The sequence below is a fragment of the Tauraco erythrolophus genome, chromosome 2, assembly GCF_009769465.1.
Source record: "Tauraco erythrolophus isolate bTauEry1 chromosome 2, bTauEry1.pri, whole genome shotgun sequence".
In the NCBI taxonomy this organism is placed as follows: Eukaryota; Metazoa; Chordata; class Aves; order Musophagiformes; family Musophagidae; genus Tauraco; species Tauraco erythrolophus.
Genome location: NC_141466.1, coordinates 115,283,726 through 115,304,197, shown reverse-complemented (window position 1 = coordinate 115,304,197; position 20,472 = coordinate 115,283,726). Strand labels below are relative to the sequence as shown.

General features: G+C 44.4%; 2 protein-coding genes across 3 annotated transcripts in view; both read right to left on the bottom strand.

Annotated features, from left to right (window-relative positions):
• The window catches only part of MSH2 (mutS homolog 2), a 63,442-nt gene extending 57,357 nt beyond the window's left edge, over positions 1-6,085 (bottom strand). Inside the window, 5 exon segments of the mRNA XM_086630058.1 lie at positions 627-776; positions 1,875-2,021; positions 2,345-2,623; positions 3,024-3,178; positions 5,866-6,085. Of these exon segments, the coding sequence (XP_086486184.1) occupies positions 627-776; positions 1,875-2,021; positions 2,345-2,623; positions 3,024-3,178; positions 5,866-6,085 (951 nt within the window).
• A 7,077-nt stretch (positions 6,086-13,162) lies between these two features.
• Positions 13,163-18,362, bottom strand: EPCAM (epithelial cell adhesion molecule). 2 transcript variants are annotated; one of them, XM_086630038.1, is made up of 9 exons: positions 18,296-18,362; positions 17,771-17,875; positions 16,895-17,135; positions 16,511-16,576; positions 15,177-15,240; positions 14,687-14,788; positions 14,323-14,517; positions 13,885-13,926; positions 13,163-13,204 (listed from the first exon to the last, which is right to left on the bottom strand). In XM_086630038.1, exons 1-9 carry the CDS (start codon positions 18,360-18,362, stop codon positions 13,163-13,165), a joined length of 924 nt encoding a protein of 307 aa, XP_086486164.1. The 2 variants fall into 2 exon arrangements, with proteins under 2 accessions (XP_086486164.1, XP_009987215.2); XM_009988913.2 differs by having other exon boundaries at positions 18,299-18,362.
• Between the last annotated feature and the right edge of the window lie 2,110 nt (positions 18,363-20,472).

Below are 20,472 nucleotides of genomic sequence, written 5' to 3'. Positions count from 1 at the left end.
AAAAAGTAAAATTGACACTGGCCAGCTAGCATGCCACAGTGCTTTCAGAAAGTTCTGAAGTACTGTCCTTTTCATCGCCCTGCCTGCTGCAGCCAGCCCTCCCATTCCATTACCAACACCTTCTATTCTCTTTCCCAAAATCAGGACTATTGTATAAAGCAACTGTGCTTTGGAGTTCTCTATCATACCACAAAACTACAGAACTCTCCTCACCTCCCATACCTCATGTCTGCTCCTGCCACTGGAGATGTGAACCTCTCCAACTAAAACAAAAGAAAAACCACACTGCTTAGCCAGACTCTTCAGCAGCTACAACCATGAGGTACTTATAAGGTTCCTCCAATAACTGCACTCTACATAGACACTTGTTCGCGGCCACCTCCTACATCCTTGATGATCTTCTCTTCTACATTCAAAGTAAGCTAACAAAAACCAAAAACGGTGGTAATGGTACCTAACAGTGTTTAAAACATATACTGTACAGGAGTAGCTGAAAACAAAGCTATAACGTGGAAGTTGCCATTAAACAGAATCTGGGGAGTTGCAATCGGGCAGTCAGGCTACTTGTCAAACAGCTAAATAAGTGTACTGCAAAACATTTAACAATTCAAGTGTGCATTTCTTACCTGAAAAAGGTTGAGAGCTTGAACAGCTGCATTATCTAGAACCATGTACTGACTAAGATCAAAAGTAGTCAGTTCAAACTGTCCAAAATTAGACTCATCTGACAGCAACTCTAAAAACTTGATAATGGCCGACAAAGACGAAACAGCAACCTGAAGTTTAAAAAAAAACCACAACATATCACATTCTAGTTAGAAACACTTCTGAATCGGAGAGTATTTGATAAACACCCCTAGAAAATTACAATCAGGGAAGACTCTGAGCCATGTCAATTCCAGCAGGGCCATGACTCATCTTGTTCCACAAGACTTCATTCTCATAGGGACATCCTATGGCACTGCAGCGTCTTTCTAGGTAGATGCAAGAACAACGAACTATACATTTGCATAATCTGATAAACAAAATGTGAAGTGCACGCCTTGCCACCTTTCCAAAGCTGTTATCAGGATATTTCTGGCTCAGGAACACAAACAAGTTATTGCAGATAAATGAGAGATCACAGATCATCTCAGGACATGGTTTCAGGGTTAGTTTTCAGTCAGAACAAGAAGCTGATCTGACTCACTGCACAGCCTTACAAATGCTAGTGCCAGCACAAAAGAGAAGGAGAAGCATGACTGACTTGTTCAGCTGCAACACACTTCAAACAATTTCAACCTGTTATGAAATCACACATTAAGGGAGAATAACTCTGTACCTTACACTTGCAATGAGCATCAGCAGTGAAGGGTATTTTAAAACAAATTAAACATGTTTATCTCGAGCAAATTACCTCTTGTTTGCAGCTAAGAGAACAAACATGCTTAGTTGACATGCAGGCACTAAATCATATGTTTGAGCCATAAGATGATGCAAAACACAAAAATATTATCATAAACATTACTCTGTTTTCAAATAGCAATTTTCCTGTCATGTAAAATAATAAAAGTATTTTATTTCATTCCTTAGGCTAGATAGATTTCAAATAGGAAGTACCTCCTGTGCATAGCCTATTCGTTTACCAGAATTTATTACTTTAAAGACATAAGTGAAGGATCTTACTTTTTTCCCAGGACCTCTGGAATCCAGCTTTGACACTGATTCAAGCTGAGCAGGACTGCTAAACACTTCAGTAAGAATGTAGCCTAATATACCATGGGTCCTACAATACACTTTCCCAGAATTATGGGAATCCAGCATAAAACAGGACCAGTGAGGACAAAGGAGATAAGCTCACAACAGGAGCATATTAAACACTGCTCTGCACTCACCTGCTTTTCCATCTCTGGCAATGCTGCGCTATTCATTTGTTCATCTTTTTTTGATTTTAACAAGCGATTGAGATCCTGAACAATATCTTTTGTAGTGAAATCTGCCTTCTTCCTGTCTGTAATCAGGATTCCTCCTCTCTGAATGACCTGTTGCCCATTAACACACAGTTGACAATTACTTTCAATATTCAGGGGACAGATGTTCATCACATAGAAGAAAACCCTTTGGAAAGATTTAGTTAACACTAGGTTGCAGAAAGAATGACAGACAAGATTTTACTCTGAGAACAACTTTTGCTGATTAAAATGCAAATAAGTCGACAAATACGTTTTGTACGCATAAATCAAAACTTCGAGTTAACATATTGCTCCTTTATTTTTCCACAAATCATGAAGCCTAGCTAAAAAGCTAGAATACGGCTTTTTAGATAAAAGTTTTGTCTAACTGTAAGCCAGAATGGTTCCCTTACTTGCCGTAGTTTTCCCATCTCTCCTGCAGTGTCTCCTCCTGGCAGCACACACTCCTTCGGTCCTAGTTGAACCAGCAGAGCTTCAAGGTTTGAGAACTGATCATTATCTGGAAACTCACAGACACTCAATTTTCTCAGCGTAGTGTCGACATACCCCACTCCTACTACTCTTTGTCCATCAGTAGTAGACAGCTTAACCCCCACAACCCCAATGGCCGTCGACATATCATTGCTGGCAAAGAGAACTTCCTCAAACTGGGCGAGATTTCCTGGAGAACCCTATTTAGAAAAGAAATACATTTGTAAAGAGTGTGTATACACAAACATACTTTTTTTAAAAAAGAAGACAACAACAGATAAAACTTAGGTAATGAACAGTTCAGTAACATAAAACACACAGTTGTTCTATTTTTTAACCATTAAAATTTTACATATCATTGACACAAAGTGAACTACCTCAGGCTTCCTTAATTTCCCAACTGATGGTGAAGATACAGAACAAGCTCTTCCAGCCTTACAGCAATAGAAAATACAGGGATATGTAACAGACCGCATGATTTACCATCATACCCGCAATGTTAGTTCCTGAAAATCCCAAAATTCCAAGCTAAGGGACTCAGGAAAGAGTCGTGGGGTTTTTTTTCTTTCATCACACAACTATAAAGGTAGAAAATTGTACCTTGTATGCTAAATACCAGTCATTTTCCTTGATAGATTTACTCCCTGCTTTGTTCTTGTAAACTTCAACTCTGTAATGACGAACCAGAAGCAGATCTCTCACAAAAGATTCAAAGTTCATTTTACTAAGCACAACACTCTCAAGTTTCTGAGTTCCTACCAAAAAAAAAAAAAAAGGAAAAAAAAAATAAGATACCTGAATTTGTTCATAGCATTTATTTTCTGTAATTGAAATCCCCAAGAAACAGAGTTAACAGCCTTCAGGAAGGACATTATTCTGACATCGATGGACCAAGCATGTAAAAATCCACGAAACGAAACAAAAACACAACACTCAACTGATTAAAAGCATACACTATATCCAAATAAAAGCAACGTTCATTTCTGCATTTCACTAAATCTCGATGCACACATATACAAAAAGATACATTCCTCTCACCCTCTTCCTCTCCTTACAATATTCTTGATTTGTTTTTCTAATTAATCTTTCACGCATTTTAATCTAATGAGTGGTGGAAGCCAGCTACAGGTCTTCCTTCTGGATAACATCTTTTATTTCCTGGATAAGCCACTTCTGTTGACAGAACAGACTGTCAGCCCTAGTTGCACTCAGAAGACAGCAAGACACACATGCCAAGGAATTTCCTTTTTATCACAATATATACTACAAAAACAGTATATTCTCAAAAAAGTCTGAAAGTTTACATTAAAACTTAACTTAGAAAGTGCTGATTGACAAACTTTTTGCTTCTCTTCCCATAAGGGTGCAGGCAGACGATATAGTTGAACAAATTTAATTCCATACAGCTGCCAAGAGGACCAATACTTCTACCTCCTGACCTTCCTATGCCACCTCTGGCACCAGCCTACTCCCAGAATAAGACAATTCCACTACTAAACAAACTGAGGTTTCAGGTGGGTATATTAAGTTTTCTGCCAGATCAGCAAGCAGAATTAATTCAGACTGGAGTCAGATACATAACAGATAGGTGACATAAAAAGTAAGCACAGGCAATAGATAGGGATTATCACATCCCTCTTTTCAGTGGCATTCCTTCTTGTTTGAAGCTCTCCCTCCCTTCACGTGAAAGTTGTTAAACAGTGAATTTCCACACCCATAAGAACTCACGGGTTTATTTTAAATAGGATTTTTTCATTTTCTTTCCTCATCTTTCCTTAAATCTTTGGAAGCAGGTAAAAAACTAATTCCACATAACTAGGTTCTCTTTCCCAGTGCAAAACTGTCCCGCAAAACACAATTTTTGTTTTATTCAGCTGAGACTACACAATACACTAGCAGGGGGAAGATGAAGCTGATGTGTGCTTTGAAATCATCCTGAAACCAAAAATGTAGTTTTATGCCGAATTCTAGTTGGATATGCTAGATAAGGCTTTAAAGGTTTTAAAACCAGAGCTGATAGTCACAGGCTTACAGCTGTGAAAAATTTCACTTTTAAATGGAATACAAAAAAGTAATACTGATGCTTGTGTTTCTAGTTTGGAAGACATATCAAATTCCACACTTGAAACTACCAAGCTCTACAACTTCTCCACAAGTTGTTTTTTGTGAGTGGTTTTTTGCGGTTTTGGGGAGGGGTTGGGTTTTTTTGTTGTTTATATTAGTTCATCACTTGCAATAGAAAGTGAAAAGCACAGGAGAATGTCATTCTCTTTTTAATGCCATTAGACACACACAAAAAAAGCCATTCACAAGAAACAAGTTTATTTTGTGAGGTTTGAGCCAATGACGTTGCAACACTATGTTTCTCGAGATTAAGGATAATACTAAGGTTTGCCTCTTCTGACAAGAGGATTTATCTCAATGCTCTTACATCCAACACCTGCAAGATCCACTGTCTAACACAAAGGCAGGAAAAATAAGCAACAGCAAATGGATGGAAGAGAAAATGTTACATAATACATAATTAGATGCTATTTAGTTCTTCAGGCCACGGTCAGTCAAGCGTGACGTTACCAATGTTTATCGATCACCTGCAGCATAGAACTGCGTGAGCCCCGTCCTCAGCTATCACAGAAAACATCATGCAATCATTTTCACAAACGGAAACCTACTAATGAGCTAGAAAAACGTTATTAACTGCTGTTAACCGGTGCGAAATGACGTGTTCAACTAGCTATCCACTTCTGACAGCCCTGTAGGATGAGGTTGCGCGAGGAGCGGCACACGCTCAGACCCGTGTGTTGTGCTGTAGACACCTTCCCACGTTTGCACACCTACATCTGCCGCACGCGTCCTACTCAGAAAGGCTACTCATCATCATGGGGAAGCTGCGAAAGGCTGAAGAAGACAGATTTGCATTCAGTGACGCTTGCTTCCAAGCCACCATGAATCAGAGCGGACATTACAATCCAGAGATCTCTTAACATCTCCCTTCCGACATTCATCGACCCAGAGAACAGCAGCTGAATATTCACGCCCAATTCAAGGCCAGGCTTCGCTCTCAGCAATACCCGGCGGGCTGCGGGCGCGGGGGCCAGCCTGCGGGAAGAAAACCGCAGCACCTCCCGCCCCGGCACGGTCCCCGTCTTCCAAAACTGACGCCACCGGGAACTTCACCCCCAGGCAGCCACGAACCGCCACGGCGGAACGGGAAAACACGCAGCGCCCCGTCCCGCGTTATCCCCCGGAGGGCGGCTGCTGTCACCGGCGCCCGCCGCCGCCGGCTCTCCAGCCCCCTCCTTTCCCCGCTCCCCTCTGGCCACCCCACACCGCCTGCCCCCCCCCCCCCCCCCCCCGCAGCACCTTTTCCTTGTCCAACCCGCCGCTCACCGCCGGCCCCCCGCCGCCCTCGGGCCTCCCCCCCTCCCCACCCCGCACCCACCCGGTGCCCCCGCCAGCTGGCGGATGACGGCGCGGGTGCGGAAGAGCTCGCGGGCGGCCAGCCGCGCGTCCGCGCCGTGCGCCGTGTAGTAGTCGCCGCGCTCGAAGAAGCGCACGGTGGTGTCGGGCTTCTCGGGCAGCGAGAGCACGGCGCGCACGAAGCCCGCCTCGGCCCCCGCGCCCTCCGGCCACACCGCCTCCCGCGGCGGCTCCACCGCCATGCTGCCGCCTCCCGCCGACAGAACCACCCCGCGCGCCGACAGGGCCGCCCCGCGCGCGCGCGCGCGCCCCGGTCCGCCCACTGCGCACGCGCGCCAGCGGCGGCACCCAATCGCTGTGGGGCCCGCGCGGCGCGTCACGCCCGCCCCGCCCCGCCCCGCCAGCTGTGCGCTGCCATGTCGCGACAAGTAGCCGAAAAAAAAAGACGACCTGGTCCTCGTTTGCACGCTGAGGTCGCCTGGCTCAGAGGCAGACCCGCAGTGCTCGGAGGGCGCCTGAGCTTGGCCCACAGGGTGGTCCTTATGCCCAGAGTGCTTCATTTTTTTTTTATTTTTCCTCATCGTGTCCGATCCTCAGCATTTTTTTATTTTTTGGTTTTCTTTCTGATGTAAAAACACAAAGGAATAGAAACAGTAATAGGTATATGCTCAGAATCTTTCATTCAGTGATTATTAAGAAATCCCAGGTTAAATCAAGTATGTTTGGAAATTCTTTTGCTTTGGTCCACTTTTTTTTTCCCAGTCAGTTCCAAATCGTGATTCTTGTACCTCGGTTCAGCTGCCTGCACCTTAATCACCTATGGTCAGAACACATCTTAGAACTGGAGAAATACCTTAGCATTTCTTGTATAAATCCTTATCCCTCTTTCAGGTTCGTGCACCTTGCTGCTTCAGAATGTCCTCTCAGCTGCCTCCCGTTGCTTTCTCTCTCCAATGCTACCTCAGCATCTTCCACCTCACCTCTTGCATTTCCTCCTGCTCCCCCCCACCCCAGTCCCAGCTATGGAATGCTTTTGGGACCTCTTTTCCCAGATTTCTCACCTGACTTCTCCTTTCCACTCAGTGAATTAAAGTGCTCATCTTTAATATTTCTTGATGCCAATAGGTGCTTTCCTAAAGGCCCTCAGAGGCCCACATAAGGACTACTTCAGGTTTTCACACTAAACTATCCTTTTACCACTGGTGCCACGCTGATCCCTCAGTCTGAAGGTGTAGCCATGTCCTGGCTGTCCCCCCACAGAGAAGGCTTTGGTGTCCCCACCTCTGCCCTGTTCCTGCCCAGTGTCACCCCTGGGGTAACACTCCAAGCCCCAGTCCTGTACGCCTGAGGTAACACAGCTTTTCCAGAAAAGGCCTTCAAAGCCCTTTTGCAAATGCACTCGCTGAAGGACAGAGGTGGTTCTTGTGGGGAAGAAAGTCCAATCTGCCTTCATTTGACTTGGGAAGGAAGAAGCAAAGCATAAGGTCACTAGAGCTTTCACAGCTTTGTAGTTGCCCAAAGTCATCCTCTTATCTCCGTAACAGTTGTAAAAATGACATCACTCTGGCAGGGCAGTTGGATTAATTTGCAGTATGAATAAGTGTACTTTTCCTAACCTTATTTTCAGAAGTGGCTAAACTATCTGGTCTGATACCTCCCTCCACTAAAAGTGTTTGCTTGTGGCAGTACTCACATAGGAAAATTCAGCCTAAATAATTGTCAGTTAGCAAATACATAGCCTTCTGAAGGCACTCATAACGTCAGGCAAACTTGCCAACACGTGATAACAGGTCAGCCCAAAATACACATTATGAATAGCTGGGAGTGCTTGTCTTTGTATATAGCAATGACTGCAGATAAGGCAGGAGATAGGACAAGAAGGAAAAAAAGTGTCCTCTACAGAAAGCAGGAGAGGAGGTGGGCTCCAGGGACCTCATTACCACCTTCAAAAGAGTTAAAATAATGTCTGCTAAGCTGTAATTGCTGCATGTTACAGTGCTTCCATCTCTCTCCTCTGGGCTGGCTACACCTTTTTATTCAGCAGTTTGCTCCAGGCAGCTCTGCTGAGCTGCAGGCTCTGGTTTACAGAAAGTCACCACCCAAACCATCCGCTAATGCTCTCAGCGTGGTGACCGCAATCCATGAAAAACGTTTATGTCGTGACATCTCTTGCACAAAATGTCACTGGATCGATCACACCTTTCCTCTGAGCTTCTGCTCTTTTCTTTGCCCCATCTGTTATTCCAGCCAGCTTGGTGCACCTCTGATCCGCACAGGTCTAACTGAATGGAGACCATCTCCCTGTTGCCAGGCTTGGTTGCTTTACTGTGCTGTTGCTAACAGAGTGCTTCCTGCTTTCTCCCTTGCCTACCAGGAGCGATGGGAACAAGAAGGAGGCTGTAATGGTTACACACATGGCAGATGGAAAATGGATGCTAATCTAGACATTAATTAATTTTGTTGCCTTCTTATGCATAACTAGCATATACCATGGCTTTTCTGCTAGGAAAATGGATGTCCTTTAGCCACTCTACAGAAGAAAAAAAATCCTTTTTCACCAAAGGTTAATTAGTATACAGGTGTGATCAGTGGCAGCTCTAATGCTTTTGAGTTGGTGGGGATGTCATCAGAAAATTTTGTATTAGACTGATGTGTATGTATGTGTGCACACAAATAACGCAGCAGAGACTTAATATTAACAAGATAACAATATTTAGTTAATAAAAGTCTGAAAACAGAAAATGCGGATGTTGCCTTGTAAAGGACCTTTTAACTTTCTTGTATGCACTTTTCTAACTCAGATCAATCTGCTACAGCCATGCCCTACTTTGCCAGCACCTGAATGCACAAGGATTCTGCAGTGCATTTAAGGGTTAGCAGAGAAAAAAACCACCACCACCACACTTACCTGTATCAAGTTTTTACGTCCTATAACCTGGTAAGTGTTGCCTCTAACATTACACACCACTTGCTTTTTATCTACAAACCTCTACCTTGCATACGTCTGCCATTGCATGTCACTGCTAAGGCAAGGAGGACGAAGATTTTAGCGAAGTTCATAAAACTCTGTGGGGATGGTTCCAACTATCCCAAACATATGAGGCATCCCTACAGCATGCCTGACCACCCACATGCCCAGCGAAGGACCTTTATATTTAATAATATTGAGACTGTAGCTTTTTCTGGGAGTTGCTAGAATTCAGTAACTAGTTGGGGCAGCAGAGCTGCAAGTATTTTTAGTTTCCTAGAATATTCTTTGGGCTATTTCAAGCAGTCTGTAATCCAACATCACTGTATATTATAGCAATCAAAGTCCGGCAGGTGAGGATATAAATAAACATGGTTCACAATGTTATTTCTCTAACCAAACTTACTATGATTGTTCAGGAGAGTAATGACTGTGCCAGTGTCAACATACCCTACATATGCCACACTCCAACCTTTCATTTTGTAGTTGTGGAAACTGCGCTTACGGATTACTTAGGTCTTTGGAAGAGTTTTATGGACTTTATTGGTCATGCTTTCTCACGTTATTTGCATATCCTCTTCTAAAAAGTCTCTCGTTGTCTTTGCATAAACATTTATTTAATTTTGCTCAGTACTAATAACAACTAATATATATATGCTGGTGTAATAATTCATGAGGAAGTAATAGATTTGCCCTTGCCTATGTAAAGACTATTTTCCCACTTTGTACATAGGCACTAAGATAAACATTACTAGGGTTTCTTCTACAGTTTGGGTCCATCCCTTTTCTGTAGCAAAAGATCTCATTTATTCAGTCTCAAGTTATTTAATAAATCTTCAGTCTGTCCTTCATATCCTTTATCACAATTGAAATTACATTAAAAAGAGGGAATATAGTATCACAACTTTGTGTAGAACTTTAGATTTAAAAAACATGCTCCTTCACAGAATTAAGCTAATGAATTAGGCAAATGGAAGCATCAAAATATTTGCGTTGTCAAAAATTGATGCAGTAACTAATACTCTTTATTAGGTTCTATTGGTTTGTTTCTTTTACAGGAAACTTGTTTAACTTTGCTGAATGCTTTCAAAGTATTAAAATAGAAAACACAGTATTTTGCTATTTAATACCATATTATTTTTCAGTAGCCATTTTTTCCAGTAGTTCAGAACTGCTCTCTATATAAGAAGAAACATCACATGCAGATGTGGAGAGTTGACATCATCCGATAGTGGCTGTATTTCAGCATGTTAAGTCTCCTCTAGCTATAAAAAACTATGAAACACAATTAAGCTGCAGGATGCTGATACACTAGTTTCCCAACCGTTGGCCCCCTCACCCTTTTCCATTTCCCCATAAATACACACTTTAATGCAGCTGGACTGTTGCCCAAGTGCAGTGTTTAGTAAACAAAACAGAACAAAACAAAACACAATATGAAGGTCAATAACACCATTTAGAAAAGGAAACTAAGGAAAACCCTGTTATTGACCACCATTTTGAGAGCTGAGCAGTATCATGTTTGTACTTTAGTAACCAGGTTTAGAAAAAGATATAGTACAATCTCTTAAATTGTGGATTTTAGTTAAACTGTCTTCTATTTTTGAATAAATTTCTGTAAACTTTGTGGTTTTCTAACCCCTTGGCTAGTTTCAGTCAAATTTGGCAAGGAAGCAGACCATATCAGAGACAAAAAGCTTGTGCAAGTATCTAACATGAAAAGCCCCATTCAGCAAACAAATTGAAAAGGATCTGTCTTCCTCTACTGTGGGAAAAGTAAGGAGAAACCAATTCTCAAACAAACCGAGTGGGACAAGGTCCAGGCCACCCAGCAGGTACGTACCAGTCAGTCAAGTCAGCACATGCATAGCTCCAGTCCAGCCGCAGCACGTGACATCTCTTTCCATCCCACAGGCCAAAAACAAGGTATGAAATGAGGATGGGGAGGGTTGGAAGAGGAGGTGAGGAAACAAGGGTGTGGAGCATCTCCCTTATGAGGAAAAGCTGAGGGAGCTGGGTCTCTTTAGCTTGGAGAAGAGGAGAATGAGGGGGGACCTCATTGATGTTTATAAATATGTAAAGGGTGACTGCCATGAGGATGGAGCCAGGCTCTTCTCACTGGCATCCAATAATAGGACAAGGGGAAATGGATATAAGCTGGAACATAGGAGGTTCCGCTTAAACATGAGGAAGAACTTCTTCCCAGTAAGGGTAACAGAACACTGGAACAGGCTGCCCAGAAAGGTTGTGGAGTCTCCTTCTCTGAAGATGTTCAAAACCCGCCTGGACGCTATTCTTGTGTGATCTGATCTAGGTGGTCCTGCTCAGGCAGGGGGATTGGACTAGATGATCCTTTGAGGTCCCTTCCAATCCCTAACATTCTGTGATTCTGTGATTATCTTGGGGAGAAGAAAGGAATGGCAGAGATTGTAGACATTTAAGAAAGTAAAGGATACAGAGATAAGTGACCATGACTCAGCAAAAGGCAACTTAACTGAAAAATAGACTTGGTTTGTTTAACAGCTTACAGAATTGTATAAAATTCATCATACCTGAGCAGGCCACCTGCACACCTGGGGAGAAAGGGACTAGCGTATATTGGCAGAGAGACTGCCCTGCAGAAGCTGTCACTGAAAAAGTGCCTGAAAAGGCTGCAAAGCACTCTGGTTTCTACTTCAGGATTTTCGTGCTTAGCATGAGCAGCAGCTTGACAGAGCAAATCCACGCACACGTCTCCACTTCCCAAAACATACTGTAGCCTCAAAAGAAATTTAGTAAAACCTGGGGGCTGCAGCAGCTCACCGCCCACCGGTTCATGGCACCAGATGTTGGAAGACCCAAAGGAACTGTCGCTGCTGACATTTCAGCATCCAACACAGTAACACGTGCACGTCAGCTACCACCTTGTTCCAAGGCAGAAGGGATACTGGTGACCTGTGACATCGGAGGTACATTCAACACGGCCCAGTAAACTTCCCCATTGTGTTTAGCAGATGCACGCAAGCTCTCCAATGAGCTGTATTTCCTATTGTATGAACACAGTATGTAGAATATCCTTTCAGTAGTTTATCCTACTTTTCCTGTTTTAGGGAGGGGGGAGGTCAAAACAAACACCTCATCAGTAATCAGATTTGTCATTCAGTTCCTTATCTTCCATCTCATTATTTCTCTGGCAACAGCAGTTACAGCATTTCCTTTACAAATCAGATACCCTGGACAGACTACACGTTTACTTGCTAGCCAATATACGTTACATAGATCACTGAGAGCCAAAGCAAGCTCTTTTATCCGAAGCTCTGGGAGGTGGATAGCCCGTGTAAGTTTGGTCAGCCTCCATGACGGTAAGCAGTAGTTAAGGGCAGAAACAGATTCTAGCTGTGCAACAACTTTCACACCGAATAGCTACGCAACTCATGGTAATGGTGCAATAGCTCTTCCCCAGCTCCACAGCCAGATCCCAAGGCTACCCACCCCCAACCCTACACCAGAGATGTTCTAGATCAGGGGCTTGCTTTATTATAACTACTTACTTAGCATTTGAAAGAGCAGTCCATGCATTCCTGAAATTGCTACATTCGCAGCATGTTTATTTTTTATACAAACAATCCATATTTTAGCATTTTACTCCTGTGGCACATCAAGAGTGGAAAATAGGATAAAGCATACTTTTCACAGCTTTAAGAAAAAATAATCATGCTATTGAGATATTACATGGCCAATACAAAATTTGTTAATTGCAATTCTAGAATATTTGCACCTACGCCGAGGTTGCTTGCTTTCAGGAAATATTACACTACTGAATTCATAAACATGATAACTTAGCGGATCATCATTATTTCAACATGGAAGAATTAGAAGCTCATTTCGAAGTTTTATTAATTCAAGTCATAAAAAAGTTACAGCAACTTCAAATATGTACAAACAGCCATAAAAGTACAAACAAGCCATAAAAATGCCCTGTCCCGTTATACAGGAGACAGTCTTGTTACAACACGGAGAAAAATCATTATATTCAATAAACCTCTGACAGGGTAAAATAACTATTTAAGCATGTACGCTCCAAAAACCCTAATAACAACAGCTGTCAACTCATTTCATCATCATAAAAAAATTAAAATCAGGGAGCAATAGTGAAGTTGACTTGAGTAAGATGGGGCATTTAAGATTTAACTCTCAACAAATAGTAAAAGTAGTAGCATGGTTACCAGTCTTGGCTGTTAAGAGTTTCAGTAATCATTAAGTGAACACAATTGTCTCCCTCTCAGGGAGAATCTTAAGAGTTTAAGATCCATGCCTCCAACGCTTCTGTTATCTTCTTGTTGGAATCTTGCTCTGTCTTCAGGGGATTTAATTAGGAGTTCAGCCCTCTATGCATTTCATTCATTTCCTTTACCTGGAGGACAGGAGGTAGAGCGACATCAACATTTATGCTACTTCTCAACGTGAGACCCAAGAAGTCAATAGGATTAAACAATCCAGATTTTCATTAGCAAAGGGATTTGATGTAACACTAAGAGTCAAACGTGCCAAGACTACTGTAACTCTTCAGCTATATTTTTTTTTTTTAAAAAAAAACAAACCACACAGTATTCTTTGGGGAGCACGCAGACTTTACCATTTAACTACCACCCCCTCTGGATTCCTTTACAGAAAGCTCTACACTAGGAGTGAAGCACCACGCACTAGTACCATTTGTTACTATTCCATTGGAAAGTATTTCTTCAATAGAAACTGCAAATACCTCAAGTAAAGGTCTTCAGGAGAGAACAAGGCTATCAGTACTTCCTGTGGATTGCATAGCCCTTGCTATAGATATGTAAAACCAGCACTTGGAGCCTGCACTGCCCCCCACCCCTGGGAAATACAGCAGATCACCAGTTGCCTTTGAAACCAGTGTGGTATGAACACGGTGAACTATACAGAGATGAAAAGTAGTTACAAGATTTGAATATTTTCAGTCTCCTTGAACACATCTGAAGCACCCACAAGCTTTTAACCTAGAGCAAACTCTGGAGTTTTTGGATTCTGACCAAGCTCCTCCCCACACACACCCCTTAAACAGAAATTAATTACCTCTGCTTTCACGTACTTCCCTTTCCTCCTCCTTGTGAGGACCTGTAAAACAAGAATAGAATAATTGTGAAGTTTTATTTAAGTCTTGACTTACACATAACTTTATCTGGTTGTGACTTTAAAGCTTCAAACTGTCCCTTCTCCATCCTTCCAAAGCAAGGTAGATGAGAGGCTGTCTGTCACTCGACTACTTTAAACTAAGAAGTTTAAAGACAGGTGCTTTCTTCACCGCAATGAGGTCTTCCTAATATTTTTGTTTCCCACGCAACACCCTTCAGTCGAAACCTGACACGGTGATGGTATATCCATCACCTCCTAAGTCTCAAAAAAGAAGCCAGTTAGAGAGGACTGTTTCTATGGGAGTCCAGTTACCCTCATATGTTACTATTTCCCAAATTACAGTTTCCTGTTCTGCTTGGCAGCTTTGTTAGAACTTACCAGGACAACAATTGCAGCAACTATTGCTAGTATTAGTACGACAATGACAGCAATGAGGCCAGGAGTCAAAGACTTCATGGTAAACTCCGGTGCTATTTCGTCAACATAGTAGACCACTGTCTTCTCAAACCGAAGCATTTCATTATCAATGCTGACATTCAGTCTGTTATTATGAAAGATGGAGTCACCTTTTACCTAAGAACAGATAGGGAAGAAAAGAGACCTGCTAGTTCACATTGTAAGAGGCGTTCATCTAGGCACTGCAATAATTCATCTTGCTTTAGCCAGCACACAGCAAGACTACTGAAATGCAACGCAATATACATATCTAGTCTTTGGCAGACTTTACCCATGACACACTTACATCTTTTTCAAAGTAGTAGGCCACGTCGGCTATATCCACATCTCCAGAAGATTTGTCTGAGGAATTTTGCTTCAAATCAATAGTAATGTAAGGTTTTTCATACTGCAAAAAACATAGCACGGTATTAAGAAGGGGCTAGTTCACACACCACTATCAAATACAAAGCAAAATATTATGATCTGACTTGTGAACTCACATCCTGAATCAAGTTTATGGTACTTGCTCTCAAGTTAACTGTTTACAGTGTGATTCAAATTCCACTTTTTTAGTGAAGCAAAGTAAGAATTTATCTACAGACCGAGGACAGCAATATGTAATTTCTCAGTGTTTCAGTTCAGATGCAGCTATTTGGTAACTGCTCAGTAAGTGTCACTATTTTGAGAGCTTTGATAAGACTTATGCTGTACTGCATTAATCAAACAAGAGCTGTCGAAGTTATTAACAACAAAATAAAATTCTGATATTTTAGTAAGAATTATGTGCCTCTTACCAGAACACTACTTATATAGCGTCCATCCAGCATATAACGTTTGGTGATTGTGTCCTTGAAGAACCTGTAAGGATATTAAAGCCATAGCTGTTAAAAGCAGTAGTATTTTACACATCTGTTTTCAGAAGTTGGGAAGACTAGTACAATTGTTTTTCTTCCTGCAGTCTCTCGGTGGTGGGTTGACCTCAGCTGGCAGCTAAACCCTCACCTAGTCACCTATTCACTCACTTCCCCCTAGCAGCATTGGGAATAAAATCAGAAGGACATCTGATTCTTGCAATCAAAAGCAAGGAAAAAACCCTCTCATGGATCAATATAAATACAGTCTAATAAGCAAAAAGGTTGGGTGGGGGAAATTAAAAACCCCAAGTGATACAAAAGCAATGACTCACCGCTAGCAGATCGAGGCCCAGCCAATCCCTGAGCAAGAGCTGCTTGGTAAAAACTTCTCCTTAGAAGTTTTCATTGCCGAGCACAACGTTATAGAATATGGGCTATCTCTTTGGTCAGTTTGGGTCAGCCATCTCTGCTGTGTCCCCTTCCCAACCTCTTGCCCACCCTAACCTACTCACTGACATGAGTCTGAGAAGGCCTCCACACTATTTAAGCACTGATCAGCAACAGCTGAAACACTGGTGACTTTTCAACACTGTTTTGGTCACCAGTCTAACACACAGCACCATACTAACTGCTACCAAGAAAATTAACTCCATCCCAACCAAACCTAGTACACACTCATTATTAAATTAACACTACAGCTCTGTTAATTCCTAACAGTGAAGATGTATTAATGAAAAATAAACATATACATTACTAGAGCATTAGAAATAAGAGTCTGAAGAGTTCAGAAGAGGAGCTACAGAGTAGTGGCTTTTGTTCCACTATAGAGGGAGGGGATCAAATATCTACAAGCACATTTTTCTGCCTATAGGACTTCTGCCAGAGGAAAGCAGGATTTTATTTTAGTCAAAAAATAGCTACTAAACTGTAGGTTTTCTCCTGCTGCTTCTATGCAGTCCCTTCACCATCTTTATCGGTTTACTTTTTGGGCCGTTTCACCTTATTACTTTACATTTCCTTCAGAATACTGACTTGATTAAAAAAAAAAAAATAAAGTAGTGATCAATTTTTAAATGGAAGTGAATATCATCAGCAGTTAATTTATTTCCAATAAAAATTAAAGCAATTCTAGGAAGGATCTGTAAGTCACTTCTAAGATGTCTTACAAAAGAGTTCACAGGTTTGACGATGCTTTTAAACAATTGTTTAGAAATACACTGAACATCTAATTGTGCATGCAGACACTGCCCTGACATTTTACTATCATCACTTACTTCTTTAAAGATTCAGTGTTCAGAGGAGCGTCTCTGTCAGCATGTTTCATTTCAATGATGATCCACCTGAAGTAATAAGCAAGAACAATGAATAGTCTTAAAGCATGTGCATATAACACGACATACTAAAAATGTAACCCCAGGGGAAAAAAAAAACAAACAACAAAGAGAGAAGTGAGAGAAAATCAAAGAAAGCCCCCTCCAACACCCTTCAATGTCTTCCTTGTTTCTGAGGAAAAAAAAAATAAAAATCTAGTAATCAAGTGTTTATTGCTCCATCTTCATTCATCCCCAGCAGATCAGTCGTACAGATAAATCCTCTACAATGCAGAACCTAATACAGGAATGTTTCCATGTCCCAGCACACCCTGTTGAAAGACTTACGTCGTTCTGACTAACTGATTGCACTTCAAGTCTGCATCATGTTTGTCCGTTCTTCTAACACCAGCTGTATTCACACACCAACAGGTGGTTCCATTGCACTGCTTCGCCTTGAAAACACCAGTATTTTCACACTCAGGATCATAAAGGCCATCTGTATCTTCAAATGCTTCTTTTGGTTTCTCACGACGACCTGATTTTGAGCCCGTCACTTCTGCTTTCATCAACAGGCATTTTGAAGTCACTAAAAATAACCAGAAAGTCACGTTACGCAGCATCAGACCACGCACGTTCAAAACAAAGTTCTTAGTCTGTGAAAACAAAAGGTTACGTCAGAAGCAACCAGATTCGAAGCCATTACAAGGAAGAGCAGTGTCTAACATGTAGGTGGTGCACAAAGTCAACGCAACTGGGGTACGTCATCTTCTCCAGGCAAAGGTGTTAAGCCCAGCCACCTTCCACTTCTTACAGCCAGAGGGTCATGCAGAGCTTAGCTGAGCTTGAACCAAGAGTAAGGTCCCGAGACAAGGCTCTTTCACCTCTGGATTTGCAGGAAAAGTCACAATACATGCTTACAAGGAAGCTGAAAATGAATCTATGAGAAATCCTTGCCATTAGAGAGCAAATATAAAGGAGGAGGGGGGAGCCCGCATCAGCACAAGCACACGCACATCCACACAAGTTACACAGGAGGAACCCCAAGCGCTTATCTTCCACGGCCAGTTGACCTGGAAGACCAGGAAGACACTGTCCTTCCTTGCCGGGAACTCAACGGTCGTTTTCACATATTCCCTTGCGTTTAGTCGGCACTTTTCCTTGCCGCCCGGTACCGAAGCGCGCAGCCAGGCCGAGCGCAGCCGACACGCGTGCTTTACTCACGAGTGTTGCAGTTCACGGACACGCCGGAGCCCACCGAGTCGCACCAGCAGACGCCGTCGACCCGCCGGCAGTTGGTGACGCGCTTGTTCTTCTCGCAGACGCACGCTGGAGGGAGGAGAAGCGCGGCTGTGAGCGCGGACGCCCCCGGGGCGGTAGCCGGGCACCCCGGGGCGCCTGTATCCCGCCGCTTCCCACCTCGCCACCCCCCCGTCCCCTAGGAAGGGCGAGAACGTCCTTCGCGATGCTCGGGCTCCCCGAAGACCCTTCCTGCAGGCTCCCAGGTCCCGCCGGCCGAGGACAAAGGGGCGCGGAGGCCCGCCACCCCTGCCCCTCCCCACGCGCCAGCGGCCCCGTACTCTCGGCGGAGGGGGGGCGCCATTTTGTAACCCCGCACGGAGCGGGGCGTCCAGGGGGGCGGCTGTGCGGGCAGCGGAGAGCGAGAGAGGCCGCGGGAAGGGGTCACAGAGCGGGGAGAGCTCGGTTCGAGAGGGTGTGCGGGGCGGACAGAGGGGTGCGGGCACTCACAGCTCTGCTGGGCACAGGCAGCGGCGCAGAGCAGCAGCAGGAGCGCAGCCCCGCAGAGCAGCTTCATGGCTCGGACCGGCGGCGGGGCGCGGAGAGGCCGGGGAGAAGTCCTCCGAGGCGCGGGCAGAGAAGCCGGAGCGGAGCGGTGCGTGCGAGGCGACGAGCCGATGTGAGCCGCCCGACAGGTTCCGCAGGTGGTGGCCGCGCCGCACCCTGCCGGCTCCGGTTACACCTGGGACGCGCGGGGGGCGGTGGCACCGGCTCCTCCTCCCGGGCCAGCCCGGCGCGCGGTTAAACCGCCACCCCCTCCCTCCGCACCTGGGCGAAACCGAGTGGGGCAGGGCGGGCCCCTGCTCCCGGCCCGGCCCGGCCCAAACACAGCCCCTTCCGCAGGGATGGGGACGGGGAGCGGTGGTAGTGGGGCGGGGAGGGGGGTACAGGGCGCCCCGAGGTGCGGTTGGTCCCGGCGAAGGGGCCGTGAAACTGCGCCGCCCGCGCTGGGGAGGCGGCGGGACGGGACAGGGCTGTCGCGGGGAGGGAGGCGCGTCGCTGGGGAGCCGCGGGGCAGCCGCCCCCGCCGTCCCGGAGAAACTGTTAGTCACGGTGGGAAGCTCCCGGGTGTGTTCGCTTTGCGGGGCGGGGAGGCCACTCCGCGCGGTGACACACCGGCCCGGAGAAGCAGAGGCCCGCTCCTCTCCCGGCTCCCGCCGGTGACCTTGGCAGGGTCGGCGCCGGGGGGGAAGAGCTGCGCCGCCGGCAGCCCGGGGGTGGCCGGCCTCCAGGTCTCTGCCCTGGCCTGTGCCCGCGGGGCCCCGCGTCTCCCTTCCCGCAGGAGAGCGGCGGGGGGCTGTTTTCTCTCCCCTCTGCGGGCAGACGGCCGTGAATCCCTCCCGCAGTCCACTCTCAGCAAGCTGAGAACCAGTAATAAATATTCACGCTTTATCGTTAGCCTTTTTTCCACATCCAGTGACGCGCTTTGAACTGCTGTGTGAGGATTTAGGGTTTAAAATAAAGCCCGATAATCCCTCAGTTAATTTGAGAAAAAGCAGAATGTGTATCTATATAGAATCCACTATTTAGGATCTTTCTGCTGGTTTTGTTTTCTTTTGCTAGGTCACTCTGGGACTGCCTTCAAGGGAGTCGCTTTTGACGCTGCAGGAACCTGCGCTTGTTCAGAAAAATGTAGTCTTTGGTGCTTTGTCTCTGAACAGCAAAGCTTTGTGGGAACCTAGGAAATGGTAGGTAGTGCCAGAGTCCTGCAAGGTCGTTGAGGAGGAAACATAGGAAGGGCTGCTCTAGGTTTAAAAATGGCTTTCTAAAGTGTAAAAGCAATGCCAGAATGGAAGACAAAAGATAGGTATGGTACACTAAAAATATTTCATGAAGCTCGTTTTTAGTTTATTAATTCAGTTAAAAAAGTATGCGTAGATCTTTCAGAAAGATCTGTCAGTTACCTAGGGAAAACAAGTTATTTTAGTAGAGGAGAAAAACAGAGTGACGTCCCTCTAAGCATGTTCCTGCATTTATGAGAAACCAGCAGTGTTTCCAAAGACTTGAAACTTCCTCTTACCAGTGTTCACGTTCGCTGTACGATAAAAACATGTTACCGCTTTTCTATATGCAGACCTCAGTTAATAAAACTGTTTGAAACCTTTGCACGTTCTGAAATGTAAGTGCAGTTCAGCTATCTTTGTGGGTTTTGTCTTTGTGTGCAGCTGTGTTTGTGTCGTATCTTTGGTTTTGTATTTACTCTTGTCTACAGTGCCCTGCTGAAATCGGGTATGTGTTGTCTCAGATGGGTTTAAGTTAATGGCTGGTTTTTGGGTTCTGCTCCTGGTACAGCCTGAATTAGAGTTTTGCAGAGTTTATCTGGATTCTTGTTGCTGTTTTGTGTGGCTTCTTAAGACTCTTCTGATGCACTTGTCAAAGACTCAAAGTAAGAGCATGATCTTAGCAATGTGAAAACTTGGGAAGACTTTCAGGTCTCAGATATATGGACTTGTCGCATTGCTGCTGTCAAAGGATGGCATTCTTCAGAAAGATGAGCAGGATCAATAGGCTCAGAAATGCCTGCCTTATTGTAAAGCTGATTTTCTATGGAAATGTACGGGTTTCTTCAAGATGAGAAGAGTTACCCTGTTGTTATCAAATCATGAAGCTGAACTACATAAGCCTTG

Bases quoted from the DNA above. Each gene is read 5' to 3' on its own strand.
- EPCAM (XM_086630038.1), bottom strand. From the start codon at position 18,362: ATGAAGCTGCTCTGCGGGGCTGCGCTCCTGCTGCTGCTCTGCGCCGCT. The intron at 15,241-16,510 runs GTAAGTGATGAT...ATATCCTTACAG, and splicing joins AACACTGAATCTTTAAAGAA to GTTCTTCAAGGACACAATCA. The intron at 14,518-14,686 runs GTAAGTGTGTCA...ATCTGTTCTTAG, and splicing joins CCTACTACTTTGAAAAAGAT to GTAAAAGGTGACTCCATCTT.